Source organism: Scophthalmus maximus, chromosome 14 (assembly GCF_022379125.1).
Source record: "Scophthalmus maximus strain ysfricsl-2021 chromosome 14, ASM2237912v1, whole genome shotgun sequence".
In the NCBI taxonomy this organism is placed as follows: Eukaryota; Metazoa; Chordata; class Actinopteri; order Pleuronectiformes; family Scophthalmidae; genus Scophthalmus; species Scophthalmus maximus.
Window position 1 is genome coordinate 3,071,389 of NC_061528.1, and position 25,418 is coordinate 3,096,806.

Consider the following 25,418-nt stretch of genomic DNA (forward strand, 5'->3'; position numbering starts at 1 on the left):
AATGTCCTTTTCATATTTGTGATTGGCACGTTGAGAAAGAGAGAAAGAAAAAAAAAGAACAAGCGCCGCAGCAGATTACCTTCCGGCCCTTCATCTGCCCGACGACGACTGCATGAATTTGTGTAATCTCCAAACGAACACACCCTCCGCTCCACGTCGGTCCGTGTAAACGGGACGCCAGTCACGATAATAGAAATCCAGCTCTTGTCTGTGTACTTTGTTCTCTCGTGCTGCTCGGTTTGACCTCCTGTCGACGTCTCGCTGGTGTCGTGCGACGTTTCACATTTGCAGCAGCGGCACAGTTTGAAGGGGAGGTTGTTGTTTTTTTTGCATGTCAGGCTGCCAGTCTCCCCCCGTGTGTGTCTGTTCAGCTCCGACACTTGCGTAAGCCGTCGTTTAGAAAAATCGCCTGTCTCCTGTCTGTTTTGATTGTTGTCTCGCACCTGTCGGCTGTTTGAGGAGAATATTAAGCAGGCTAATGGACGGGCGGCTGATTTATTCCAACTGAGCACGATAAAAAGATTACTTTTAAAGATTACCAGCGTTTGGAGTTAATCCTCCTCCTCTCTTTTTTTTCCCAGGTCTTCAAGCTGAAGGCGGTGCAGTTAGCCGAGAAGCTGCTCCCGGCCTTTAATACTCCCACAGGGATCCCCTGGGCCATGGTCAACCTGAAGAGGTAAGTGACATGTCCCCCCTAATCCAGCAGATAATCTGAGACACAAACAAGCCGGAGTCTTGACTCTGAGGGATTGGACACGAGATGTGTGTCTGTACTCATTGGAGTTTTTTTTACCAGAAGTTTATTCAATGTACAGAAAAATGTCTTACTGTTATTATCAAAATGTAAGTGTGCAAAAGTATTTAAATGTCTATAATAATAATAATAATAATAATGAACTTTTTTAATAGCACCTTTCAGAACACATGCCTTCACAACACAAATGAAGACTTGAATGGAAATGATTTTAACGATCACACAACGTCAGAGCAGAAATATAAGAGTAGAAACGATGACTCATTTTTGTATAAATTAACCAGCCAAACATTCCTGATTGAAAACAAATAAATGATAATCATAAAATATATATTTTTTTATCTTGCCATACTGCCCGTTTCCACTTCAACATTTATTTGGTAAATCTCAGAAATATCAGCCCCGGCTCCGCACATCTAAAAAACAAAACAAATGGTGCGGACCACACCAACAACATCACTCGTCGACACCTTAAGAGACGAGCTAGTGTCTGTAGAATGAACACAGAATGTTAATATTTATATAAATGGGAACAAGGGCAACTTGAAAATAAAGATTAAAATAGATTCAGGATTAAAGATTGACCTTTTGATTAACCAACCAGCCAGACGCTGGTGTTCATTGTGTTATTGATTCAAATCATTGAATCTTTCTTATCTGGCTGCTCATTTTGTCTCATAATAAGAATTTTTAATGAACTCGCAAAATGTCACGCAGCAACAGCAGTACACGAACACACACGCACACACAGGCTTGACAGTGATCAAGGTTTATTCATTCCATCATTATTTTCTTTTTTAATAACGGTAGGTGGAGACTTTTAAAGCTCCTTAATTTAGTCACATGTTGTGTTCGAGTCCCGAATTAATTTTCTTCAAACCGCAGTAATCTCCTGTGAGTGCAGGACACCTCCCAGTCTCCATTATTCTCATTATTGCATAGAGTTTTTTGACCTTGTGTTAATTCCCCTGTGAGTTTTGTGTGTGTGTGTGTGTGTGTGTGTGTGTGTGTGTGTGTGTGTGTGTGTGTGTGTGTGTGTGTGTGTGTGTGTGTGTGTGTGTGTGTGTGTGTGTGTGTGTGTGTGTGTGTGTGTGTGTGTGTGTGTGTGTGTGTGTGTGTGTTTTCGTGTGTTTGTCTTTGTGTGTGTTGTGTCTTTGTCCCTCCTCTCCTCACTGCCGCCCGTTTTATCACTTTACTTCAGCGAATGGAACAAGGAAATTAAATAAAAATGTTATATGAAGCCGCAGGCTACTTGGTTGCTAAGCACCCTGGCTCCGTGTGTGTGCGCGTGGTTGTTTGTCATCGGCATTCTCTTGCATGTATTGGTAATGTAATTGTAATTCGTTAGAGCGCAAACTTCTTGTGTTTTACCCCAAGATGTATAAATATATACACACACACACACACACACACACACACAGATGCCTGCGGGAATAATTGCGGACACAGGAGTTTAATCTAAACAGAAGACGCAGACAAGTGACACATCTCCGTTTTTTCTGCTTGATCAGACAAACAAGGTGCCTCTCACGCAAACTGCCTGCACACACACAAACACACACACACACACACACACACACACACACACACACACACACACACAGGTTGCAGCCTATTAATGTAACATGCAGTCATGTTCCAGATTCCTCCTGTGTCACATTATGGTCGCGTGTAAATGTCATTGTTCCTGCTGCGACCGAGACAAACTCGTGTACGGGAATCAAACCTGTTGCTCCGGCTGCAACCAATCAAACAATTCTTCTCACCAATTCTATAAAACTTGAACCTTTGTCTGTTTCCTTTTTCTCTCTTTCTATATTTTTATCACCCTCCACAACCGACTCTCTTCTCTTTCCTGCCTCCCCTCCCTCCTCCACCATCTTCTCCCCTCCCTCCCTCGTCCACCCATTTAGTGGCGTTGGTCGTAACTGGGGTTGGGCGTCAGCCGGCAGCAGCATCCTGGCCGAGTTCGGGACTCTTCACATGGAGTTCGTTCACCTCACCTATCTGACGGGGAACCCCGCCTACTACCAGAAGGTAGCGCTCACATGACATGTGACATATTTCAAACAGACCGGTGTTTCCATCAAAATCCATCAAGCATGATACTTTACAAAGTTGAAAAAAGTTCTATTTAATTTTTTATGAAAGGCTTGGTATTTTCTACTTGGGTTAAAACTTCTTGTGTCCTGTGATGATCGCAGGTGATGCACATCCGGAAGCTGCTGGCCAAAATGGATCGACCCAACGGGCTCTACCCGAACTACCTGAACCCCCGAACGGGCCGCTGGGGCCAACGTGAGTACTGTACATATTTATGTTTATTGATATTGATCCAAGTGTTGCGTCTAATACCTAAAATATTGTACATTTATGCTCGTTTCTGGTCGTAGGTAAATAAAAATGTAGTTTAAAAAAGCTTAACATGCAGATATTATAATGGAATCCAATAGTCAATTTAGTTATTTAAAGAAATTTGACTTGAGAGCACTCTTTAATTTCCTGGATCACGGATTTGCGAGCAGTCGCCTGAGAAAAAGAGTCAAAATGTTTCCTGTGCGAGCTTCAAATGATGGAGAGCTGAGACGTGCGATGAAGAGAAATGGGAGGTTCACACACACTCAAGTGAAGGAAAAGACGTCGGGGGGAAGTGCTTCTTTTAATGGGAACAAATTAACGTGAGTGGAAAAAGATGGGGTAGACGGGGAACTGGGTATTCCCAGCGTATTGATTAAATCTTGACGGTCCGCCCGCTGGAAATGAACAGCTCGAGTGAAGGACGTTAAGACGAGCGTGGAGGCACACACGCTTTTCTGGATCTGAAATTAATGTCATTAATGGTTTTAAGTAATTTTTGACAAGATAAAACTGCAATTAAAACTTGTGAGCGTAAAATATGTTGGTCAGCGGAGTTTTTCACCCAGCGTAATGGAAACGTGTGGAAACGAATTATTTCTGAAAACCGTTAATTATCAAAACATTAGGTTATGATCTGCTTATGTGTCTGGTGGCGGTCCATTATCCATTCATTTCACAATTCTTTTCATAGATGCACTCTGAAACCTTCCGACATCTCTCCCTAACAGTACTTAGCATATTAAATTTTCCCTTTATTATGCTTATTTTCCATCATGTCAGCTGGGAGTGTTTACACTTTAGACTTCACAGTAGATGCCGGGTGACAGACGTGTAGAATGTCGTGGCTTGTTACTGTATCTCAACATTCCAACAGAATATTGAAATATTGTGGATTTTAAAATATTCCTTTTTTTCCGTGTGTGCACACTTGTCTTAGAAGTTGTTTTTATTGTTTTTTCTAAGCTGACAGCGGCAATTTGTTGCTCGTCGATCAGATATGACTGTGTGCTCGGGAGGGCGAGGAAATGAAAAGAGGAAAGTGAGAGAGAGAGTCATATTGTGTCCATTCAAATAGGCATAAACGCAGACATGGACTGTGCACAGAGGAGGAAATAAAACGGATGGTCTCCATCAGCAAATAAAACAACTATACATTTTTCATAACTGCAAAGTTGTTTTATTTGTTTTACCTGTCGACAAAAAGAATGGAGAGGCACTCGTGGACGGATGGATTAATAAATAGAGGCTCGTTATTTGATGGACGGGCGCTCGACAGTCGTACTGATGCACTGATGTAAAGTGCACAGACTTTCGCCAAAGGCAGGAAAAAAAATGGTTTGAAGACGGACAGAGGGAGGGAAGGTTGATTGATGGATGGGATGAGTCCATTAACAGAAGGATAGTTAGCTGGCTGAGCTTCATGACTGGACAGGTGACGACGGATGTTTGTTTCTTTATGTGTGTGTGTGCTTGGCAGTGTTTCTGTTGCACACACACACACCTACTGTACATATCTATTAATCTACTCTGGATATTTATTGGAGTCTTGGGCAAGGAAGAACTAATTAGCTGCCGTCCAACCTTGTTGCCCCGGACCTGCCGTTGATTACAGCTCCTGTTTAATTAAAAGTTCATAAGCTGCTCACAAACAAACCTGGGTCCTAAAGAGTCACAAAATAATTCAGTGGTATTGAAATAATGATCAGTTCTTTCCACCTAACTTTTTCTAGAAGGACTAAATTATAATCGTGATACTTAACTAATAGAATATTTTCAACATATTCATGACAACACCGTCGAAGCTTGAACTCGAAAGTGAAAATATCAGGAGGAGATCCAGACTAGACGTTTAGTCTGGCAGGTTAAAATTGAAATGAGCTCCCAGAATTCACCTGGGTCCCAGGCCAGACGAACGCAGCAGGAGATTGTCCGAGTCCGAAGCACGTTCACAACAGCAGGAAGATTTCCAGAACATTCTGTGTGGGCGTCTGGGTCGAGCAGCAGGAGGCAGGAGGACACGACTTTGACTCTGCAGCGGAAAGCAGAGTTTGTGTTTTAAGTCTTCATAATTAGAATTAGAGTTAGTTGGAGGTGGAACCAGAAAGTCACAGTCGACACTATGCACGACAAATGATCCTCCAGTAGCTGTTGTCGTCATGTTGACATCGAATATATTCACAGATGCAGGAAGGCAGAAAATTACAGTCTCTTCTGGGGTAAATACACAGCGTGTGTGTGTGTGTGTGTGTGTGTGTGTGTGTGTGCGTGTGCGCGCGCGCGCGTGCGTGCGTGCGTGCGTGTGTGTGTGTAAGGTGTTGTTGTGAAAGCGTGCTTCTTTCTCAGCACCTGTAACTGTAACTGCCGCAGAGTCAAACAGGGACACAAACATCCATTTGAATTCATTACAGAGCTATTTAGACAGAGAGAGAGAGAGAGGCAGTGAGGATGTCTCACTTTAGATTTCAAAGAAAAAAAACCCTCCGGCTAAAATCCGTCTGCGGCTGGAGGCCTCTTCTCCTGTATGAGCTGCTGTGGCACGTAAACAAACATCAGGTTTGTCGGTTTGTTACACAATATGATTTGTTAAATCATAGACTGTATTTTTTTTTTTTTTAAATGGAGGTAGTCACCTAAAGATTCTTTTCATAATCGATTAATCTGTCCGTTATTTTCTCAATTAAACGATTGTTTTTTTTGGTCCGTAAAATGGTGAAAAATGTTGATCGTGTTTTCCCAAAACAACAAGATGATGTTTTGTTTTGTCCACACACCAGAAATATTTAGTTTAACTGTCATAGAGGAGGAAAGAAACCAGAAAATATTCACATTTAAGAAGATGAAATCAGAGAATTTTTACTCTTTCTTTTTCCTAAAAACTACTCGAACCACGTAAATCGAATCAATCAAAATAGCTGGCGATTAATTTAGAAGTCGATTACTAATTGATTAATCGATTAACTGTTGCAGCTCTATAGTCACCGGATCCAGAAAGTGAAGCTAATGCGTTTGAAGCCTGTGTTCTCTGGAATCACAAGCAGAGGGCGACTCTATGAGTCTATGAGAAAATGAATTGACTTTTCACTTGATTCATAACATCAGTAAACATATTTCTCAGGAGTTTATGGTTCAACCTCTGAGTTTCAAGTCTTCTTCAATATACAGCACGATGTTCATTTTGTACATTATGGTCTCATTTATTGTAAAAATAGACAATAAAGCGCGATAAATACCGCTTGATTGACAGCCGGTCCGTCCAATCGGTGCATGGTTGCAACTACGAGCAAAAAGACAACAACATGGCCGCTTGGTTAAGTTACTGAAATATAGATTTAACTTTTGAGGATAAAACCAAATGTGACAGACAGAAACATTGTCTTATGAAACATGTGCGAATACATGGAACGCTTCAATTTGGGGAGTAGCTATAAATATCAAGTTGAGAAATACATGTGAATGTGTTGGAGACGACGTGTGAAACGTTTGAAGGGGTTGAGGCACCTGTCGACAGATGTATCACCACCCTCCGTCTTCCTCCGTGTGTGTGTAGGTGTGTAGACGGTGGTTAAGCTCGACTAATGAGGAACGAGGCTGAGCTCCTTCGTCGTAATGAGATCCGGCCGTGACTGACAGCCTTGTTAACACACACTCCTCTGTCTTACTACAACACACACACACACACACACCTCCCACGCTCTCTTCCTGACCTACTCACCGACACTCTTCTACGCTCACGGATGCACATTCACAAGAGTCTGTCGAAAAACTCTGAACTTTCTTAACTGCACATTAACAAATGATACCGTCTCCATAACGTAATGATATTTTTTAGCATTAGCTCGTGTTGTGCCCTTGACCTCTGCTTCAAAATTGTTGCGTGTTTAAAAAAGCACCGTGTACGCTCGTCTTTGTGTCTGCGGATCTAATGTGCGTTTTGAAGCCTCCCTTTTGACTGACAGGCGCTCCCTGCGTGACCCGGATCCGGTGATTGGCAGGAAAAAGGATGGAGAGGAGAGGAGTCGGGGGAGCGCGTGTGGGCGGATGCTAAGTTTAAAATATCGAGCGAGCTGATAGAGAGATGGTTGGATAAAGGACAAAAAATATACAAAAAATGATCAGACAGCACTTAAAATGAGCACTTCCTGTTCCAAAATGTATTTTTTTCAATCTGCATCTGCCTTTGTTATTTTTCCTCTTGACGTGCAAACTGTCTTGTGTATTGTCTGTCTCCTGGTCTGATTCTGTCAGGGTTCCTTCCAACACTGTTTGGAATTTGATTTTAGTAATTTCCAGGTCTGGATGAGTATGGAAAAATATTTGTTTCCAGACTGAAGTCTAAACCGACGTAAATTCCAAGATTTTGGAATCCGTCTCAATCCCCCCTAGTCTCTAGTGAATCATTTTCCCACGGTCAGTGATGGACGTCGCCATAGCAACACACACTCTGTCCCTGCCACTACTGAATCTACAGAGCTGTACCCTGAACCCTTCACATATGACTACGGAAGGTGGAAGAAGAAGTAGTTCCTATCAATCGGTGTTATTTAGATTATCCTGGTGATACTGTTGTTCACCTGTTGATGATAAAATACACATTTAACCCAAATTACTGAGTTTAAATATCAATCCTTTAATATGAGAAACAGTGCAAGAACAGGTCACGTCGGAATTGGAAGTATCATAGTTTCAATATCAATCCACACATGCAACATCACAATGACTTTCTGTGGATGAAATGCAATATAAGTATAATATATATATATATATATATATATATATATATATATATATATTTATACTTGTCTGTTTAGACTTCAATCTAAAAACACAAATATTTTTCCAACTCTATTTTCTTTTTTCCATATAGTACTTGTGTTTTGTGCACACTTCGCCACATCACTGTCTGTATTAAAATCAAATAGTTTTCCTTTGCATAGCTTCATTTATGTTTTCACATATTTTTACTGTAAAAATCAAACACTACTTAAGTCAGAAAAAGGAGATTGGCAAATATGTGAAACCAGAAAAGAACTGAAGACCTGCCAGTGCAGAAGACCTAAGGTTGTGAATAGTGTGACTGGAGCAGGGGGGGGATTGTCTTTATGCTTCGTTGACGAAAACATTTTAATTTCGAATACATGCGTCATTAACTGCCAAATAAACTCCAGAACACCACAGAGGAGGCCTGAGTCATACTGTAAGTGAGTGCTGCTGATGCTGCACTAACACCTGCTCGTGTTGTTATTCATATCATAAAACACCTGAATAATAACAGCACTAATAACCTCTTTTTATGAAGAGAATCTGAATTGGCAGCCGCGCAGATGTGCTACCGCCATCGCTACTCTCTGGTCGTCTCGGCAACTGTAAAAAGCATTTGACTTCGCTCATTTACATAACCCCTAGAATTACAGTTTCTGAAATGATTACGGCTCATATTTGTCCGTGAGTGAATCTGTAACGAGCCATCTGCTTATTGAAAATGTTTCTTTCCGTCACAAGCTGCACATGTACACTCACGGACATGGATTCAATCCACCAGCTCTCTCTGCCCACGATTCATCGGCTCCATTGTTTCTTAATCTGTCTCGTCCGCTGTTTTTTCTTCTTTTTTCTTTTACCCACGGGCGTGTTCACCGCGCACAAGAAGAGAATCTGCTTCGACGTGACACAAAGCGACCGCTCAGATATTCAGTGTGATTACACGGAGCCGAATAGATCGTTGTGTGTTAAAAGATGAGAAACATTCCAGTTTCACCCAGAGCAAAGAAGAAAAAAAATACTCTTTTCATCTAAGATCGCTTCTTTTTGAGCTCTTAGATCTTTTTACGCTAAAACTGGTAAATCGAACCACCAATCGGTTAAATTGAGTTCAAAGTGACTACAAATGCCTGCGCACTGCTGTTGCTTTTCCATTTGTATCTTTTTATTTTATGTGAAAATGAAAATGTAATCTGACTGTCGTCATTTTGACCATTAAAGGGGCAGTAAGCGATTTTAGTCCAATACAATTTTTGTAAGGTTCAGCTAATATTTGCTTATGGTCCAATAGCTTTCGTTTCTGTGTGTGCGCCATGAACAGAATCTGGTTCTTCAGCGCAGCCCTGGCTCTGTAAATTGAAAACGAAAACAATGGTAGTTTGTAAACACCACTCCCCGACACCTTCAGCGCTGTGCTAGTGATGCCGTCAGACGTGCTAGCGACAGACGTGCTAAAGATAGCGACAAACGTGCCGGCGACAGACATGCTAGCAATAGAAGTGATAGTGATAGCGACAGACGTGCTAGCGACAGACGTGTTAGCGGTAGCGACACACCTGCTAGCGACATACATGCTAGCGATAGACGTGCTAATGATAGTGATAGAAGTGCTGGCGACAGACGTGTTAGCGAAAGACATGCTAGTGATAGAAGTGCTAGTGATAGCGACAGACATGCTAGCGATAGAAGTGCTAGTGATAGCGACAGACATGTTAGCGACATACATGCTAGCGATAGACGTGCTAGTGATAGCGATAGAAGTGCTAGCGACAGACGTGTTAGCGAAAGACACGCTAGTGATAGCTACAGATGTGCTAGTGGTAGCGACACACCTGCTAGCGACGTGCTAGCGATAGAAGTGTGAGTGATAGCGACAGACGTGTTAGTGGTAGCAACACACCTGCTAGCGACATACATGCTAGCGATAGACATGCTAGTGATAGCGATAGAAGTGCTAGCGACAGACGTGTTAGTGGTAGCGACACACCTGCTAGCGACATACATGCTAGCGATAGACATGCTAGTGATAGCGATAGAAGTGCTAGCGACAGACGTCCTAGCGACAGACGATACATCGGTTAGCGCGTCCGTCTCCCATACCTGAGGCTGCGGGTTCGAGCCCCGACTAGTGCGGTCAAATCCACAACACAAACTGTCCTTTTCCAAAATCGCTTACTGCCCCTTTAATTGCCTCCATTAGTTGTTTGTAACGAAAACACGATTTACATTTGAAACAACATGCAAAGAAGACAACACACAGTCAACATGACAACATGTGATTTCCTTATATTGTCAGTTGTACTGTTAAGATGGGATGAGAAATCTTAGCCACATAGATGACTGTTTTTTTTCTTTGCTAAATCAATAAACGATATTTTTTTTATAGGTCAGTGAAAGAGGCCACAGTGCACGTTAGAATAGAAATGAGATCAAGTGTTCCCTCCCAGAGAGAGTTTATTTCGTTAGCGACAGCAGCTGGCTAATGTCCCGTCTCTTCCCTGTGTGGTGTCCCGCACATGAGGACGGGCCGTGGAAAGCTGTGTCAACTTCCCAGAGGACGATCGGGGGACAGTGAATTGTGCGCACATCGGGGAGTAAACAAACCAGGAAAATGTGAGGAAACACGCTGCCAGTGTATTGTGGGTGTACGGAAGAAGAAGGAAAATAAAAACACCCAGGGCCTCGGATAGAGGCTTTTCATGCCATATGTTGAGCTCTGCCAAGGACTTTGAGGCACAGTCGAACAAATGAATAATTCACTTTGGCTTCCTCGTTTGTCTGCGTCTCGCTGTTTTTCCCCTCTCTCCCGCTTTGTCACGCTCTCTCTCTCTCCCTCGCTCCCTTTGTGTCCTTTTTTTTACCTCTGTTTTTTCTTTTCTCTCTCTCCAGATCACACCTCGGTTGGCGGACTCGGGGACAGTTTTTACGAGTACCTGCTGAAGGCGTGGCTCATGTCAGACCGGACGGACACAGAAGCCCGCAAGACGTACGATGACGCCATCGAGGTAATGGAGGGATTGTCTTCACGTGGTGAATTTGTCTTAAACCCTGAATAACGACATAAAACAAGACCCAGACAGTATCAATGAACCGCGAAGCCACAAATCCATCGGTTTCAGATCTATGATCCCGAGACAACCTGCCTGCCTATTGACAAGGAAACTGTAATGTAATCGTCACCAGACAACAACTAACATTGATTTCAGAACTTGAACTTCCCTCACAGTTTTCATTGCTCATGTGTACGAAAGAGAGAGAAGAAATACAGACAGAGAGGATTTGGATTTTGTGAGCAGCGGATCAAGATATCTGTCAGTCAATGAACAGATCGTGCAGGTTGAGAGACGTGACTGGATTTTTAAATTCTTCTTCTCTCACCACTTGGTTCTGTTTTACTCTGTTTGACCCCCGTCCACCCACAACCCACACGCTTACATGCGCCGCTCACACTAACTCGCACAAACACTTTAAATTTCATTCATAACCTCGACCCACATTCCCACCGTAATAAATAAACGCCACGCCATTAATCCCTTCTCTGACCTTGTCTCTTCAAATGTCCACATTCGTTCCAAAACACAAATTGTATCCGTCCATCTCGTATCATTTCAATCCCCACCTGCATACAAATACACTCGCACACTTAATATTCCATCTGCGACCTCTGCCCAACAAGCTCATTTTTTCACGGATTCCATCTTCCCACAAACGTCCACGCTTTTCTCCAAATGCATAAATCTCCCTCCTCTCCTTCAGGCCATCGAGCGCCACCTGATACGCAAGTCCAACGGCGGCCTGACGTTCATCGGCGAGTGGAAGAACGGCCACCTGGAGAGGAAGATGGGCCACCTGGCCTGCTTCGCCGGCGGCATGTTTGCGCTGGGCGCCGACGGCTCGCCCGACGACAAGGCCGGACACTACCTGCAGCTGGGCGCCGAGATCGCACACACCTGCCACGAGTCCTACGACAGGACGGGTGAGAAACACAAACCAAAAAAAATTAAAGCCCTTGGTGAAGTTCAGGGTCACAAGTAATCCAACGCTTTTGAGGCTATATTCTATCTCAGGGATTCTAGTTTTATTAGACTTGTAGATCAGGTGTTTGTGTTTTCAGTTGCTCAAAGTGTAAAATATATCATGTATTCAACAGCGACCTTCAGAAGTTCACAGCAAAACAAAACCAAACAAAACACCAGCACACGGTCGTGTGTGTGTGTGTGTGTGTGTGTGTGTGTGCGTGCGTGCGTGTGCGTGTGTGCGTGCGTGCGAGCGAGTGTGTGTGCGAGAGAGAGAGAGAGTGAGAGTGAGAGAAATCGTGAGGTTGCTATGAGAAAGAGTAGAGGTTGCCGTGGCAACAAATGAAGATGGAGAAAGGGAGCGAGAGGGGGAGGTGAGGTCTCAGGGAACTCGATGGCGACGGTCAGGCTTCCTAAAGACAACCCGTTATATGTTAACGAGCAGCCATTGTGAGTGTGTGTGTGCGTGCGCGTCCGTGTCCTTTCACAGGAAACAGTCTGTCAGTACCTTGTCTAGCAGTTTCTACAGTTGGACTAAATGTTGATTGGCAGAAAATCCAGTAAAATCTGTGGGTTTGAAGGATTTTAATTCCTTTAACACACACACACACACACATATTAGGACAAATAAGGATATTTTTAAATCTCTTTTTTTCATCGCTTTTCCTGTTCAACCTTCCTTCCATTCTTCCTCCTCTCACTCCTTTCTTTCCCTCGTCATCTTTCCCTCGTCTCTCCTCCACTATCTTACCCTTCCCTCTCTCCTCCGCTCCTCTGTCCTCCTTCCTGTTCTCCCCTTTCTTGTTGCCCGGCTTCACCCCCCTCTATCCCTACCCCCTTCTCCATCTCCATTTTCCTCCTCCCTCCAGTGCTGAAGCTCGGCCCGGAGGCCTTCAAGTTCGACAGCGGCCTGGAGGCGGTTGCCGTGCGACAGAACGAGAAGTACTACATCCTGCGGCCGGAGGTGATCGAGACCTACTGGTACATGTGGAGGTTCACCCACGATCCCAAATACCGACAGTGGGGCTGGGAGGCGGCACAGGTAAAAGAGCACGCATGTGGATAAGTACGTCGTCATCCAAAGTAGATGATATGGATCTCGTTTTTTAAAGGACCAGAAGCAGAGAGTACTTACTGTCTGTGCAGCTCGTAGGAAACGTACTGTAGAAATATGAGAACGTTCACTTTTGCTGCTTTGTGGGATTATCTGCTGCTCTTTAAAAAAAAAAGCTGTTATGAAACCACAGATTGAAAAAGAATCGTAGCAGGTGGCGCTGGTGACATGTTCATGCTTTTCAAACCTTCTCTTTAGTAATTCTGGCCTTTTTTTACTTTCATACTTTCAAGTTTTACAGAAGGAGCTTGACTTTGCTTTGACTGAATATATTAATTATATTCTGTGATCTGCTTTGATTGAGCTGAAATAATTTGGTGTCAACTATTAGCCACAAGATCAGACTGATTCATGGCTCAGCGAAAGGCAAAAGTCCCCAACAAAATAAACTATAATAACTATATTTTCAGGCCATTTTTTCCTGTTTTGTTTTGTCCCTTTGACTGAATATGAACAACAACCTGAGGCAGGAAGTTGATCTACGCGTCGTCCATCTTGATTTACAGTCTGTGGTTGATCCCAGCTTCCCTTTTTCATCTCTTCATGTGTCTCATGTTGATCGACATTTTTGTTTTAAGGGACTTGACGTGTGAATGTTTCTATAATATCACACTTGCGACTGGTTGACAGCTGATGGTTCCACTTTGTGTCTGTGTGATAAATCTGTTCCTGTCGCTGGAGGTGAGTCTTTCAGGTTATTATAAGTTATTAATTCCCTTTGAGTTTGAATGTGAAATGCTCTATGAAAGTATGAAAGAAAACGAGAGCCCTCTCTTTCCTTTCCACTCGGCTGCTCCACTTCTCCTGACACGCGATTAAAGAGCTCGTCTTCTACGCGACAGACGATGTGTCGAAATCTCAGCCGACCTGCTCGTCATCTATTTCTTTTCCCTTTCTCTTTATTTTCACATTCCTTTTTCCCCTCTCTTTTCGTGCCAATCATCTTGTCAACTTCCTGCCTCCGTTCTCTTCTTCTTCTTCTTCTTCTGCCGCGAAGCCACTTTTCTCTTTGTTTGTCTAAGTGGGAGTAAGTGGATTCACACTCAGGAGCCGAGCAAATTGCCCTGGCAAGTGTGTTTATTATGCGGGATTGTAACGAGGATGAGTGACACTGAAGAGAGACGCTGTCGAGGGGCTCGTCCTCGCCTCTCGTGCATAATTTAATGTCTAATAATCTAATGTGGCTTTTCTATGGTTGTATTTCTGTTTAGCATGTTGATAATCAGAAGTCAGAAGGTTTCAGTCAAGTTTTTATGATTACGTTTCAAATGAAAAGAAAAAAGATGATGTTTTACCTTCAGTCTGATGAGGTTTGGGTTTCTTATTGTTTTGATCTTTTTCTTATTACCGCATGTTTATTTGGGTCTAACAGGGAACAAAACATCTAGACTTTCTGCAGGTTGAAGATTCAACTAATATAGTTTTCTCTGAAACAAAGTGGAACTCTATCTTTTTTTATGATGAAATTGAAAAATCACATTTATATTGTATAGTATGTTTTTGTTTGTGTGTCATAGTGTGCGTGTCCTCTTCGTCCTCCTCGTCTTCGTACAGGTCGACTTTTTATCGCATCATTTATTGATCCCTGATATGGTGATCGTCATTGATTCCAGATGGTCGTTAACGTGACTCGTGTTTAAACGCGTCTCAGACTTAATGAAACATTCACTCAGCTAGATATTGACGCGCGCGTGCGTGCGTGCGACACTGCAGCGTAGATCCAAATGGGCGAACTCACGTCTGACACAACAGTCCATGAAGAACAGAATTTATCGTCGGAAAAAACTCCCTGCGACAGAAATCTGCTGACAGCAAATGGTCATTTGAGGACATGATGGAGGGAGAAGACGCGCGCGCGCGTGTGTGTGCGCGCGTGTCAGAGAGAGACTGATGGACAAGGACAAAGATAATGCGTTGAGTCACACGCGTTAGCGGTGAGGGTCGATGAGGTTTGAGCGGCGGTGTAACGCAGCCTGCATTTCTAAGGAGGCTCCAGTTTAAACTGTAACAAGTCCTCACTGCAGATCAATAGAGCAAACAGGTGATAGTGTCGCTACCACCAGCTGGAGGGGCGCTGCATCTGTAATGAGCCGGTGTGTGTGTGTGTGTGCGTTTGTGTGTGCGTGCGTGTGTGTGTGTGTGTGCGTGTGTGTGTGTGTGTGTGTGCGTGTGCGTGCAGGTGGACACAAATTTGACTTTGTTTTCAATTAGAGGACGCGTTTATATTCAACTGCCACTTGACATCTGCGGCTTGAATCATGTCGTTACACTTTATATCTGAACGACTGCAGCACTGATTATCCAGCGTTATGAGAAATAAGTGGGAGTGTAGCGTAGAAGTGGAGAAGCAGCTCGCGCTGATGTTAGAATTTAAAGTCAGCACCTGAGAACAAACCAGACGCTGCAGAGCTTCAGGTGAAAAGAGAAATATTAACGGAGGGATGGACACCACTTGTACAAGCTACGCCCGAACTATGAGCCTAAAGCCTCAATTATACTCTCTGGCAAATGTGCACATGGACACTATGGACATGTAGTTGTTGTTCATTCATTCATTCTCTGGACTTTATATCTTTCTTTAAACTTGAAAATTGTCCAGAAAATCCTGGACGTGTCTTTTTCTTATGACTTGGAGAAAAAACAAACCACATCAGATGTCCAAACAACTCTGGTTCTTAAAATCCAAGCGTACACAGATTACATGTCCAAACGCTGCTGCTTCATTAATCCTGTGCAGCTGCATATTACAAAAAAAAGAAATGGAACTTCTTAAAACTGACGGAAACGATGCACATTGTCAATCAACGGGGAAAAGGAAGTCAGACAACTGGACGAGGAGATTGTAGTGAGTCTTTTTACTTTGTCATCACTCTCCAGGTTTTTTTTTCCCCCACATTAGGAAGCTGCTCTGTGAAAAGAAAAAGGCAGCGTGTGGCGCTAATCTTCTTCTTCTTCTTCTTCCTCCCCTCCTCTTCTTCTGCTGGTTCCTCGTACGCGTCTCCCCAGGACTCGCTCTAATCTGTCACAAGCAAAGAAATTAATTACGGCACGCTTTTGTAAGCTTATTAAAATTGTGCTCTCCTGTGCCCCCCTCTGTCCCCTCCCCTCCCCTCCTTCCTTCCCTGCCTCCTCGCCCCCTCCAGGCCATCGATAAGTACTGCAGGGTGAGCGGAGGCTTCTCGGGGGTGAAGGACGTCTACTCCTCCAACCCGACCTACGACGACGTGCAGCAGAGCTTCTTCCTCGCCGAGACGCTCAAGTAAGCGTCTGACACACTGGCGGCTCCATCTCTGGATCGTCAGCGTGTTTGTTGATTCATTAATCACTGTAGTGATCAGTGATCTGGGGGCTGGCGCCTGATTTGCAACAATTGCTTAATCATAATTATTATTAATTGAGCAGGAATTACAAAGTCTCCGTCGTGTCAATCACGGAACTTGACGAGGCTTTGTTTCAAAGGATGAGAGCCAAGTCAATCTTAAAACAACGCTCACATGCTGCCATTGTTCCTGGTATTGACGAGGGTAATTTCTGATTCAGTTTACAGTTCTGTGAAAATATTTTTTAAACATATCAAACAGGAATCCTTCTGTTATTGTCTGTTGTTGTTAAACTAAATACGCTTCATTTCCAAAAGACTGGAGATGACCGACCGCCGCGTCTGTCCCATTTAAAACAGTTGAGAGAGAGAAAAAAAAAAGCCTTTTTATAACCAGATACTTGATTTTTGCTCCTTTTTGGATTTTTTCGTATTAGAAAGTTGTTGCTGTTCAGACAGTTTGGAACCGGATTAGAATTTTACAGTGACCAAAGATTATTTTCATTGTACAAAATGGCCATGGAGTGTTGCTTTGATAGAAAATGTGAACAAATTATGACAATTAAAATAGATTTTTTTTTTTTTTAGGAAAATGTGTTTTCTCCCAATTTAAGTATAAAATCGTGTAGACAAAGACAGTTTGTAAAAAGAAAAAGTAGATTATTGAATTTGACTTCCATCTTCAAACATCATCGTCTTCCTCATCACCATCACTGATGGATGAAGGGAGAGGAGGCAGTGATGAAGCCCTCTGCTTCCCCCTGCTGGCAGCTCTGTGAACATATATATCTACAGCTCAAAGATATTCATGAAACTACTCATCAGTCCTTCATATTTAACTTTTAATTTGTCTTACTGTACTACATGTATATTTAAACATCAATTAGATGTTGTAAAGAATCACAGAAGAATCTCTCCCATTCGAGGGGACAGGTTTGAATATTTTGTTACGGGAAACTTGATTTGGAAATGGTTTTCTGAAACTTTGTGCTTCCTCACCTTCCCTCTCTCTCGTCCTCACCCACTCTTCCTCCCTCCGTTACCCACCCATCACACATCCCACCTCCCACCCCCCCGTCAGGTATCTGTACCTGCTGTTCTCGAGCGACGACCTGATGCCTCTGGAGAGCTGGGTCTTCAACACCGAGGCTCACCCGCTTCCCGTCCTCCACCTGGGCAACATCACGCTGCCGGGCAGCGAGCCGGCGGCTCAGCGGTAGACCGACACGCACCAGGAGGGGGCGCCACGTGTCCGCCCGCCTGCCCAAATATTAACAAAAACAAACAAACACACAAACAAACAACCACCGACACTGGACAAACGTTACATTCTGAGAGAGAGATCTCGTCCTCTGACTCTCTGACTCTCTCTGTCCGTCTCTCTCGTCTCCTCTGCTCCAATCAGACCGACGGTGGGTGATGACGCTGCTGCTCAGCTTGAACAAACTCTTCTTTTTTTCTCTCTGAAGGACCGAGCTCCATAAGCTGGCGGCTTGATTTAGTTTTTTTGTTTTATGATTTTTAAGGGTTTCATTCGACCAAAACCTTCGTCCCGTTCGGACTCGGACGCGACGCGGCGCTGCGAGCGCCATTTTGTGAAGGAATCGGTTCGACGCCGGCGTGGTTTTTTCCCCCCGGGCAGACGGACTTAAGGACTTTCACAGGGTCTGTTGATAAGACGTGTTTTTCTTTCTTCTTTTTGGGGGTTTGGATAAATCCTGACTGGGGGACACATCCGTTTGGTCACTGCCCCCACACTCCCTGTGTGACGCTCATCAGATGAACTTTGACCTGGAACTGTCGGCAGTTGTCAGAGCGGGTCGTGTTTTATGTTCTTTTCAGAAAAGTGGACCATTATACGTGGAAGAGAAAACAGCAGCCATCTTCACCCCCCCCTCGCGACCGCTTTCCAGGTAGAGACCTCACATCGCCACAAGTTCCCCCCAAAACTTTTCTGCTGCTACTAGGACACTACTGGACACTCATTTTTTTTTTTTTAACTCTCTCCTCCACCTTTTTCTCATCAAACAATCGCATATTGTCTCTCTTCGTCTCTCCTGTTCGCTTCTTTCCCGCCTGCTCATAGATCACCTCGCATCATTTTCCGATCATTCATGGTGAGACCAGGCTCGGACCCAAACCATGTGTGTGTGTGAGAGTGTGTGTGTGGTGGTTAAAACAACCTCCTCTGCTGTAAATCATTTGTTCGTGCACTTTGTATGAAAAGACTCTGAAGTGAGAGGTCTCAGCACTGGACGAGCTGAATAAACCAGGACGTCCGACGCCACGTTTTCTTTCATTAATTCCCTCTCTCTCTCCCTCTCATCCCTCCTTCTCCCCTCTCCTCCGCTAAATGTCTTCAGTCTCAGGCGACTCGGAAAGGTCTGGCAAAGAATGAAGACAAATATATCACATCAGTTGGGGAAAAAACATTTTAGATAAATTGAAATGGGGGAGATATTGTTTTCAACTTCAGAAATAATTACAGTATGTCACTGCTAACACGTCCCCTCATCTGACGTCGTCCATCAGCTCAATGTCGACATCATATCATCACGCAAACATCCAAATCTTTGAATCTGTGAAGGAACATTTTCTGTCTTTACAGTTTTCCACCGCACACTTTAGATGAAGAAGCTGTCAATCATGACGTCAAATAACCTATTAAAACCATCAAATGAACACAAAACATCTTAGTGATGACAGCAACTGAAAATGACAGACACCAGCCAGCCACCAGAGGGCGACGCAGAGGTTTTGGCTTCTTTTTTCTGGGGCTGTCACGTCGACTGCAGAGACGATTCCAGCACTTTTCAAATTCCATCAAACATCATGTGGCTTCTTCAGGACTACGAGAATATACGGCAGTTTTTGTTCACTGCCCTAAAGTGATGAAGGGTCGTGAGTTTGAAGATGTGACGTATGAGCAGCAGAATCAGGCACATTAACTTTTTAACAGTGATATTGATCTTAAAAATATAAATATGATTCAGGTCGAGCAGCGTCAAATTAAAAAAGGAGGATTAACGGCAGCAGACGGAGGTTGAGTGAAGTTATTTGAATAATATATCATCAAAAGTTCACTTCCCCTCCATCACTCACATGCTTTTCTCTTTTTATTTTTATTTTTTATTTCAAACATTTCTGATCCGTGTTCGCAGGAATTCAGCCAAGATTTTGAACCATTATTAAAAGAAAATATGAAGTCACTCTCTTTATAAAAAAAAAAACACTTAAAAAGGCTTGAATATGAGCTCAATAAACCTGTGCAATGACGTTTGTGTGTGAGAGACTGGTAGTGTGTTTAAATGTGATATTTTCTACGAGTATGTGTGTGTGTGTGTGTGTGTGTGTCATTAACTTGCCTGTTTGACATCAATCTCCGATGTTTCCAAACTCTGCGTATCAACCACTCGGGTCGGGAGACGAGACGAATAAAGACAGATTTTTTTTGTTGTTGTAGAAAATGCACTAAACCTTTTTTTTTTCTATGTCAGATTCTTTATCTTTTAGCGCCTTATTTTTCAAAAAGTGACGCCTCGGCCGCAGTTTGCTCCTTCCACATTCTCTGCCCTGTGTTTTTTTTGTAATACGTGGTATAAATTCCTTATTATTTTATTTTATTTGCAAAGGCATTATCGTGCGGAAAAAAAAATAAAGTTGACAAAAATGAAAAAAAGTCGACTGGTCAGAGAATTGAAAAAACAACAGAAAATATTTTTTGTGTCCCAGACACATAACTCCAATGTTCTTTAAAAAAATGTCGATAACTCCTAATAATAACTCACAGCTTCCTTTATTCCCTCCTCTCGTCTCTCAAATGTTCCTGACAAAAGTTCCCCCCTTTTTTTTCCCCTCGTCGTGCAGCGGTTTGTCTCGCTGGAGTGAAACAGCAGCAGCTGATCAATATCTCCCGATCGCCGCTGGGGACAGATATGAGCCACTGACAGCAGAGAGGGATAAACTGATAATCAGGATTAGATTGATGAGTTACAGAAAGAGAAAGTAAACATCAGAACCAAAGGAACACAAACTATTACTGTGTACGTGTGGAAAATAGTCAAACCTAACCCTGAAGCAGGAACAGGAAGTAAGAAACGTCAATTCATAATCTTAATTCATCGACGCCTGGTTTGATTATCTTGTGAGTTTTTGTGTTTACAGCGAAAGGAAACAGTCACGAAACTTTGCTCCTCCATTTTTCACCCCATCGTCTCATCTCCACCATCAACAGTCCACGGATGCAGTGCAGTTTTATTGGTTCTCGGCCTCTGGCCCCTCCCCCCGTCTCTGACATCACACTGACGTCGCGCTGACATCATCATCACCACCACCACCTTTATCTGAAGAGGAGGAAGCCCGCGTGGAGAAACCCGGGGGGGTGGGGGGGGGGCTGCGTCTAGTCGCTGGGAGCGACGTCGCTTTTGAAAAATTGAGTGTTCTGTATTTTTATTTTTACTGAACTAAAAAAAAAAAAAAAAAAAGATAAAGTAAAATTAAAAGTATCTGTAAATAAGTTTAAAACTGAGACACAAAGTCAATAAAGATGTTACGAAAAGTGTTTTTGTTTTTTGTTTTTTGTTAACTTGACTAATTCTATATCTCTCCACTGACGTTCTCGCCTGTTCTCTTCCCCTCCTCTCTGATGTCGTGTGTTTACAGACCGAACCCGCCGAGCAGCTGCGTCGTACAGTTTTACTGTACCCGTGAGTGATCGCGGTTAAATAAACGAGTCGTCGTTCCATGCCGGCAGACGCTCCCGAGGTTTCCTCATCGGCGGAGACGCAAATATTTGGGTTGACTCGGCCGTTCCATCACGTTTAGCCGCTCGTGTTGAAGACGGCGGCGGCGGTCGAGAGCCCTCACTGAACGTTCCCATGGCAACACCACCGACGAAATGTTTTTGTAAGATTTAAAACCTCCCAGCACAGATGTGACAAACATCTGAGTTGTAGCTTTATAGTGAAGTATGACAATTCTGCGGATTTCTGTGTCCCGGTCGAGATGAAGACCGAGCAAATATTGAGCTTGAATACGCGCCAGCGTTATCCAGCAGCCTGCCAACTTTCTACACTCACACCCAAGTGTGTGTGTGTGTATGTGTGTGTGTGTGTGTGTGTGTGTGTGTGTGTGAGAGAGATAGTCAGGGGGAAAGTGAACAGGTGCTTCCGCTTGCAAAGTTCTCGTGAACATGAAACTTGTTATCCCATCACACGTCACTACTACGAGGAATATCTGTGAACACACCTTCTTATGGATCATTAACTTCAGTGTGTGTGTGTGTGTGTGTATGGAAACACACTGACGTCACAGACAACCAACATAGACAAGACAACTGAACTGAGATCAGCCCTGGTCGAGGACAAATCCGGTTGATTTAATACAATTTTTATTCCGTTAAAACAAACAAAACAAAAATAATTTAAAACTATAATAAAAGATCCATTTGAAAAAAAAATCAACTGGAAAAAAAAAAAGTACAGCCTTCATTAGCATGTAAACCTTTTTTTCTTTTTCTCCTGAGTGTGGATGATACTTGTCTGTGGAGAAATGCTCTTCACAGAGGATTCTTGTCCTATCCATATTCCAAAGTTATTAATATTGTGGTGAAAGTCAGTCAACATCAAATGTGCCACTTTCTTTTCTCGTGGGAGTTTTTTTTCTTTTCTTCTCGTGAGTTAAGTTAAGTCTCCTCACGTCAGATCAGTTCAACACATGTGGCACATCGGTGCCTGAGGAGACTGTTTGACTGCGTCTCCATCATTGACCGAAAAATCACACACAAACCTCTCACATTAAAAATGCTTTGGAAGTGTTGTACAGTTGATGGAAACTGAGGAAACTGAATTCTAAAATCACAATTTTTAAAAAAAATATATAAAACTACTCTACCGTGTCCATTACTCGTCTCCGAGGTTGCCATTTTTCTTGATGTTTTATTTTATATTTCTGTGAGTTATAGATAATGATGATGCTGTTTCTGTTCGTTCTGTAAATACTGCATATGCTAAATGCATTTTTATTTGCGTTGAAAATGTTTTTGACGTTTAATCTAATTTTAATTTATGATTTAATTTGTGGAACTCAAAATATTGGTGTTGCGTCCAATTTTCTTTGGTTGGATTTTTAAGTAATCCAAAGGTATTCAGATTAGATTACATTATTACGTTACCAGTTGCCATGTCATTTGTATTCAGCAGCTGATTGCTTTTCAAAGTAATCTGACCTGAAACTGACTACCACTGTACGTGTGGTGTGTGACATCAGTCACAGGGAATTTCAGTTTGTCAGATTTCAGAAAATCATAACCGCATGTTTCCTTTCTCTCCCTATTTAAAAAGCTGTGGCATGATGCTGTACATGGAACATGTTTCACTGGTGATTCACTGGTTTTTATTTTTACAGACATCTTTGCCGTCAGCGTCATCACGCCCGTGTAATCCTCTCCGACCACTACGCTAACGAAGCCAGGCTGATTGTTCATGCATTTCATCTTGAATCCTAGACAGCTGTTTACAGAATCGCTTCGTGATGCGCTTGTTTTAATATTTGGCCTCGCTGCAGCAGTAGCAGATGACGCTGACGGGCCTCAGTGTGTTTACAGAAAGATGAAGGAGACGTGAAGGAAAACTGAGGCTTCTAAAGCTCAGGGTTGATTTAGGAAACTTCTCAGAACAAAACGTTTATCTTAGTGAGGTTCCACCAGTGATGGGTTGTGGGTAATTTTGCTCCTATGACTTGTTTTTTCTTTCAGACCAGTGGAAAGAAAACAATGAAAATAGACATTTCAGTTGTTTATTACACTTCACTTTTTTCTCTTTGTGTCTGTAAATATTATCAAGGTGGTTTAACTTAAAAACGAGTTGACTCGGCTTCAAGATAAGCTTAGTTTCAACCCACATGTACGGTATAGAAGTTGTTTGATTAATGATCATTTGTCGTTTAAACTTACCACTCTGATTTAACACAACTAACTATGTTACATTATCCATTCAACAAAACTTACGTTCTCTAACTAAAAAAGTTAAGTTATACAAGTTGTTAAAGTAAAGAATATTTATTGTTTAAACTTGCTACTGGAGTTAAAATAACTCACTGTTACATTATCTGTTCAACAAAAATACACAATTCCACACCTTTTTAACTCACATTTTTAAGTTAAGATAACCAACTATACCCATACAAATTGACTTTTCAAGTTATGTTAACTCATGTTTTTAAGTTAAGTTAACCAACTATACCCACACCAATTGCCTTTTCAAGGTACATTAACTCATGTTTGTAAGTAAGGATAACCAACTATACCTATACCAATTGTCTTTTCTAGTTATGTTCTCCATGTTTTTAAGTTACGATAACCCAACTATACCCATACATTTGTCTTTTCAAGTAACGTTTACTTGTGTTTTTAAGTTACAATTACCCAACTATACCCATACCAATTGTCTTTTCTAGTTATGTTCTCCATGTTTTTAAGTTACGATAACCCGACTATACCCATACAATTGTCTTTTCAAGTAACGTTAACTCGTGTTTTTAAGTTACTATAACCCAACTATACCCATACATTTGTCTTTTCAGGTAACGTTTACTTGTGTTTTTAAGTTACAATTACCCAACTATACCCATACAATTGTCTTTTCTAGTTATGTTCTCCATGTTTTTAAGTTACGATAACCCAACTATACCCATACCAATTGTCTTTTCAAGTTATGTTCTCCATGTTTTTAAGTTAAGAAAGCAAACTATTCCCATACTAATTGCCTTTTCAAGTAACGTTACCTCATGTTTTCAAGGCAGCGATTGAACTAAAGTTTTCAAATTGAAATATATCCCTTATCTTGACTAATTATTGCAAGTTTACCAGTTTCCATAAACATCTTACAGAATCATCTTAAAACTTATCAGTTCAAAAACATTTATTTTAACAAACGACAGTCTCCGTCTCCTTCAAATACACTTTTGTTAACGGATTAGACACAATCCTAAAGGACAATGCAAATGAAAAGCTTTATCTCAAAGACCTATGTCTGTATTAAAATACATATCTTTAAATTCTACATGAGTTTTTCTCTCGTCATCTGAGCCAGAAATCTCCCACTCCAGTTCACTGACATCCTCCAAACTTTCCAGTTCTAGTTATGTTTATATTCTCAAGGTTTTTTTTACTGAGTAGCTTCCTTATAAATGATTCATAGTCTGATTCTAGAGAACATTTTTACAGTGGGGAAAGACAAGCCAAAATTCTTTTTTGTTTTATTGCTGTTGACATTATTGTCTGATGTATGCAGTGATAAAAAAAAACAGGTGATCCAAAATCCCCCTCCGCAAAAAAAACAAAAACCTTTTGGCTCTGATGTGTCGACAACATGAGACGAGGAGTTTTTATCTTCTTCACATTTCTTCTCTGGAAATGTTTGCAATAATGCCTCATTTTGCATGTCTACACATATTTATTTTTTTTGAAAACTTGCAATAGAAAACAAATATGTGTCTACATGAATAATCACCTGGGGAAGGTTCATGCTGATACAAACATTTTGTCTGTTCACCTGTAGTGCCTCGCCTATTGATCATAGTGATAATGGACGGTTAAACTGATCAATCTGATTATAGTAACAATTTAAGACATGATTTAATTATGTAAAGAACGTCTCTGTTTAATAACTTTGAAGCAGAGGAGAAAGGCCGTTGAAGTCTTCATCAGAGGATTTTCCTAAATCATTTGAAAATCCTTGATATATATTTTTTTTCCCCCCCGGTTAAGTTTGGAGTTTGCTCAGAGTTTTCACAGAGAAGTCCAGGTCACGAGAGTCGGCACCGACAGTTCTTGTTGTTCTTCTTCTTCTATTAATCTTTTATGCTCATACTAAATGATTAGGGAAGTGACGGCATGAATCACAGCTAAAGAGAGAGAGAAGGGGAAGCTGTCATTTGTGTCTCGAGCACTGTAAAGAGCGCACCAGCCTCGAATCTGACCTTCAGTTGAGGCTCAGTCATGTGCTGCTGTGAATATTGAGGATGATGATGATGATGAGCAGCAGCAGCAGCAGCAGCAGCGTCTTGTAACAACAACCTGCATGACGTCAGATGGAGTGC

At 42.2% G+C, this 25,418-nt stretch overlaps 1 protein-coding gene across 5 annotated transcripts in view; it reads left to right on the plus strand.

Moving 5' to 3' along the window:
* man1a2 (mannosidase, alpha, class 1A, member 2) overlaps window positions 1-20,880 on the plus strand; it is an 82,933-nt gene extending 62,053 nt beyond the window's left edge. For 2 of the 5 annotated variants that reach the window (XM_035651188.2, XM_035651189.2), the window contains exons 7-14: window positions 582-676; window positions 2,668-2,791; window positions 2,959-3,052; window positions 10,760-10,875; window positions 11,627-11,846; window positions 12,756-12,928; window positions 16,144-16,259; window positions 20,187-20,880. In XM_035651188.2, coding sequence (XP_035507081.1) covers window positions 582-676; window positions 2,668-2,791; window positions 2,959-3,052; window positions 10,760-10,875; window positions 11,627-11,846; window positions 12,756-12,928; window positions 16,144-16,259; window positions 20,187-20,328 — 1,080 coding nt within the window. In that variant the 3' untranslated portion in view covers window positions 20,329-20,880. Of the gene's footprint in view, window positions 1-581; window positions 677-2,667; window positions 2,792-2,958; window positions 3,053-10,759; window positions 10,876-11,626; window positions 11,847-12,755; window positions 12,929-16,143; window positions 16,260-17,400; window positions 18,607-20,186 lie in introns of those variants that run through there. The other 3 variants (XR_004796310.2, XM_035651191.2, XM_035651190.2) reach the window with 3 other exon arrangements.
* The last annotated feature ends 4,538 nt before the right edge of the window (window positions 20,881-25,418 follow it).